Consider the following 4,074-nt stretch of genomic DNA (forward strand, 5'->3'; position numbering starts at 1 on the left):
TGCTGACCACTGCTTCCCGCCGAATATTCGCCGTAACAAGCCATTCGAATTTATTCAACAGTTACAATGCATAGCGGTCGAAAATGGCGGGTCGTTTCGATCTGAAACAAATGAATAAATCAAATCCCAACGTATTTGAGAATTGTTTGTTTCATCCGTGTGAGAAGAACCTTCCCTCCTCTCACACACAAGTGGGATAGAACACCACGCGCTAGTTCAAGCTTGTTCAATGAGCAGAAGCGATAAGCTGGGGCGATTTTGGGGGCCAAGATGGGTTGATCAAACAGTTCTATTTGTCAAAAGGCCACTGGGGCCGAGAGCGCGCGCGCGCTTACAGCTGAAAACAAAGGTAACGGCCGGACAAACTTGTGCACTTTGTAGATCAACAGACATGCATGCACACACACACACACACGGAGGCGCTTAGAATTAGATGTGCGCAGAAAAACAGCCACAGAGCGAGAGAGTAACAACAAGCGAGCAAAAGTGTGTGCTGACGATGTTGAGAAAGAAGACGAAGAAGAAGCAGTCGGCCAGCGAGCCAGCCAGACAACCAACCAACCAACCAATCAACCAACCAACTTGCCAGTCACACACCCACCCAACCACCTACACACACACACACACACGCACACGAATATGCATACATAAACACACATAAACACGTAAAGATATAACTACGGCTCTTCTTTCTCACTGGCAATGCGATGTGATGCGAAAATATGATGATGTGTAGTAGTGTGGAGTGGCAAAAGATGGAGAGATAGAAAGAAGAGACAGAAAAAAAGCAGGCCGAAAAGTAAACACATTTAAACAAAACAGTTGAAGATGATTTTTCTCAAACATTTGCCAGCAGAAGAAAAAGCTAGCTGGCAGACAACTTCTCATTTTGTGAAGAAAACGTCCAGATACGACAATCAAGAAACACACTGCGTCGATTGTTTGGCTTATTCAATTAAGCAACACTGTGACGTTGTCGTAGAGAGCTGCCTGTACGGCGGGGGCGGCGAAGCGCTGACTCACACTGATATCGAGCTGAGTGGGTGCGGCTTGGGCGAGGCTTGCAAAGTACGCGATAAAACAAAAATAATTCAGTATCAAGGTAAATAAAACAAAAGAAACAAAAATAATGCCGGCGAAGAGCCGTCAGCCTTGACCAGCACTGAAGACAAAACTGTTCGAAGACCAGCGACCGAGACAGTCAGCACTCACGTCAAGGACAGATACTTGTGCGGGCAACTTCGAAATACAGTAATCCAAATGCAATTTGCAAGTGCAAGGCTAGTTTACTGTGTTTGTCAACATAGTTCTGCAAAAATGAGAATTTATATTGAAATTAAAAATCTACTTAATTGCTTATAATTAATTACAAAAAGCATTAATTGCTATCAAATACTCGAAATGCGATTCTTCTGATATGTTTTACGCTTTTTTCAAACTTTATTTTTTATATGTTATTAAATTTTCAAATAATGCATTTAATTTTAAAATAAATAATTACAAAATGAAAGCAAAAATGAATGATGATATTATTTCTAAAGTGTAAAATGGAAATATTTATTTATTTTACAATTCACTACCTTACGTAATATAAGTTATTACAAATGTTAAAATGCTTGTTCTCATTTACAGTTACAGTTCATTTAAACCGATTCTAAAAGCTAATAGGCTTCAGGACAACATATTATCAGTATACTAAAAAACTAACTGTAATCCACTTACCATTCATTTACTAAGAGAGTTTGCAGTAAGGTTGCCTATGCTGAAAATATGTAAAGTAAAATTTAAATTAAGATACTCTTTAACATGGAACATTAACTGAAAATCTTGGAAATACATATATTTAAGAGTCGTTAAAATTAAACATTAATAGCTACACCTCAACATGCAATAATAAAAACAATAAACACGGTGAATGCAATTAATCTGATTGCGAAGACAAATTTATCTTTTATAAATAACTTTGAAGAATCTGACCCTAAGCTATGTTTTCACACCTACTTTTTACATTCATCTTTATAAGGAGAGAAACTAAAGTTTTTAAATAAATTAAAAATGCCTGCAGTCAACACTGAAATGACCACTTTAAAAAATCTATAATCTAACAAAAATATAAAAAGAAAGTGAATTATTGTTGCAGTGATTCTCGAATTTGAAATAAGTTTTTCAAAATGATATTTATAAATTCTTATTTATGAATTCTTTGAAAATTTCGCTTCTTAAGTACCACAAACTGCTTTGAAACCCTATCTAGACGTGGCATTTATTGTCAGGCAGAATAACAGAAATGAAAATATTTTTATTCAACATGACACAAGTAATAACAACCATACATTCACTACTGCGTTATCAATCGCTACGCTTCTTTTACCCTTACTGTATAAATTTTTTTCTACTTAGTGTGCTTTTACATGCAATCACTACTCGCGCAGCTGTTTTAGACATACGTATTTACTATATAAACATGTTGTTCGTACATTGATTATAATGAAAAAATTTTTAAATAAAATAACTGAATCTTCATTATCTTCATAACGAATCTTCATTAAATACATAAAGGTGCTTCAACTTTCAAACGGATTTCTCAATTTAAACTGCTTCGATGATGCTGCCCATTAAAGTTGAATTATCAAAAATCTATAAAGTGTTATCAATTTCTAACAATTCTTATATTTTGTCTGTGTTAGAAACAAAAGCATCCAGAAGTCAAGTTTAAACGGACTGTATAAAATTTTGGTGGGAATCTAAAACACATCTATCAGACAGTAGAGATAGCGAAATAGCGAAAATAAAGTAACAGCATTGACTAACTCGGCCGATCAAAGCTGACCAATCAACTTCGGCCAATCAACGAACGATATTCCTAAGATGGTTAAGTTTTCGTAATACATTTGTTTATGCAGAATTTCATATGCAAAATAATATAAAATGTTTATTTTAAAAATTAAAATACGTGATATTCTTAAATATTATTTTGGTGGCTCAAAATAGTAATTCTATGATTTGATTTGCAGGTTAAATTAATGAGACACGTACACTACAGTAGTAAGTTAACGATATTTATCATTTGTGTAGTAATTAAGTCGGTCGTTGCTTGTAATGGTGAGTTTAAATTACTTATGAACATAATGCGTTATTATGCACGATCATGTTTTTAGTCACATCGCAAATTCTCTGCCCCTAGACACGGCCACGTTGGATTTCTTCCGAAAAAACGATCGAAACGTCATCGCGGAAAAGTAAAGAGTTTTCCTAAAGATGATCCGCAAAAACCTGTTCATTTGACAGCATTTATCGGATACAAAGCAGGCATGACGCATATTGTTCGCGAAGTGGACAAACCTGGTTCAAGTAATTTTGTTTTTTTCCACTTCAAGCTATTAGTCAACGTATTGATATTAAGTTGTTTTATTTATAACTGTTAAATGAATCGAAATATATTTTGAATGAGATTTTCTCGTTTTGCTTCAGTTTAATTTTAAATATGTTTTCTAGAAATAAACAAGAAAGATGTAGTCGAAGCGGTTACAGTTCTGGAAACGCCTCCAATGGTTATTGTAGGCAAGTGTTTGTATTTTTATTCGTTAAAATTTTAATTTACAAAGAAGCTGAAATTTACTTGAATGTTTAATAGTGAAACATGTAGATTATTGGGACAGTTTTATTTCATAAGTGATTGTGAAAATAAGATTAAAATTTTTTTTATTTAAGGTGTTGTTGGTTATATTGAAACACCACAAGGATTGCGTGCTTTTAAAACGATTTGGGCTGAGCATTTGAGTGATGATTGTAAACGTCGGTTTTACAAACGTTGGTAAGTTAAATTCGACCTGATGATACAAGACCAGGAAGACAAGAGCAATGCAAATTGAAAACTCTCCAATGCCTTTATGAGTATGAGGGTTCAATTTTGTTCCATGGTTTAAGGTACAAGTGTGAGAGAAAAGCATTTACGAAAGCAAGCAAAAAATGGCAAGATGAAGCTGGTGTAAAGGAAATTCAAACTGACTTTGCGAGAATGATCAAATATTGCAAAGTCATTCGCGTGATTGCACACACTCAAGTTTGTTTATT

General features: G+C 34.6%; 2 protein-coding genes across 2 annotated transcripts; both read left to right on the forward strand.

Moving 5' to 3' along the window:
- The first annotated feature begins 828 nt into the window (after positions 1 to 828).
- Positions 829 to 1,818, forward strand: Tsp_08486 (putative NADH-quinone oxidoreductase subunit I). The gene is made up of 3 exons (XM_003375450.1): positions 829 to 1,102; positions 1,142 to 1,284; positions 1,795 to 1,818. The coding sequence occupies exons 1-3, from the start codon at positions 829 to 831 to the stop codon at positions 1,816 to 1,818; spliced, it is 441 nt and encodes a 146-aa protein (XP_003375498.1).
- A 1,205-nt stretch (positions 1,819 to 3,023) lies between these two features.
- Positions 3,024 to 4,063, forward strand: Tsp_08487b (putative ribosomal protein L3; the record flags this gene model as incomplete). The annotated part of the gene is made up of 5 exons (XM_003375451.1): positions 3,024 to 3,074; positions 3,159 to 3,351; positions 3,496 to 3,567; positions 3,712 to 3,799; positions 3,928 to 4,063. Coding segments are annotated over exons 1-5 (540 nt in total), but the record flags the coding sequence as incomplete, so codon positions are not given.
- Between the last annotated feature and the right edge of the window lie 11 nt (positions 4,064 to 4,074).

Source organism: Trichinella spiralis (genome assembly GCF_000181795.1).
Source record: "Trichinella spiralis strain ISS 195 chromosome Unknown Scfld5, whole genome shotgun sequence".
Classification (NCBI taxonomy): Eukaryota; Metazoa; Nematoda; class Enoplea; order Trichinellida; family Trichinellidae; genus Trichinella; species Trichinella spiralis.

Excerpts from the sequence above, each read along its gene's own strand:
- Tsp_08486 (XM_003375450.1), top strand. The coding sequence starts at position 829 with ATGATTTTTCTCAAACATTTGCCAGCAGAAGAAAAAGCTAGCTGGCAG. Across the intron at positions 1,103-1,141 it reads AAAAATAATTCAGTATCAAG|AGCCGTCAGCCTTGACCAGC; the intron begins GTAAATAAAACA and ends ATGCCGGCGAAG. Across the intron at positions 1,285-1,794 it reads AATTTGCAAGTGCAAGGCTA|ATACTCTTTAACATGGAACA; the intron begins GTTTACTGTGTT and ends ATTTAAATTAAG.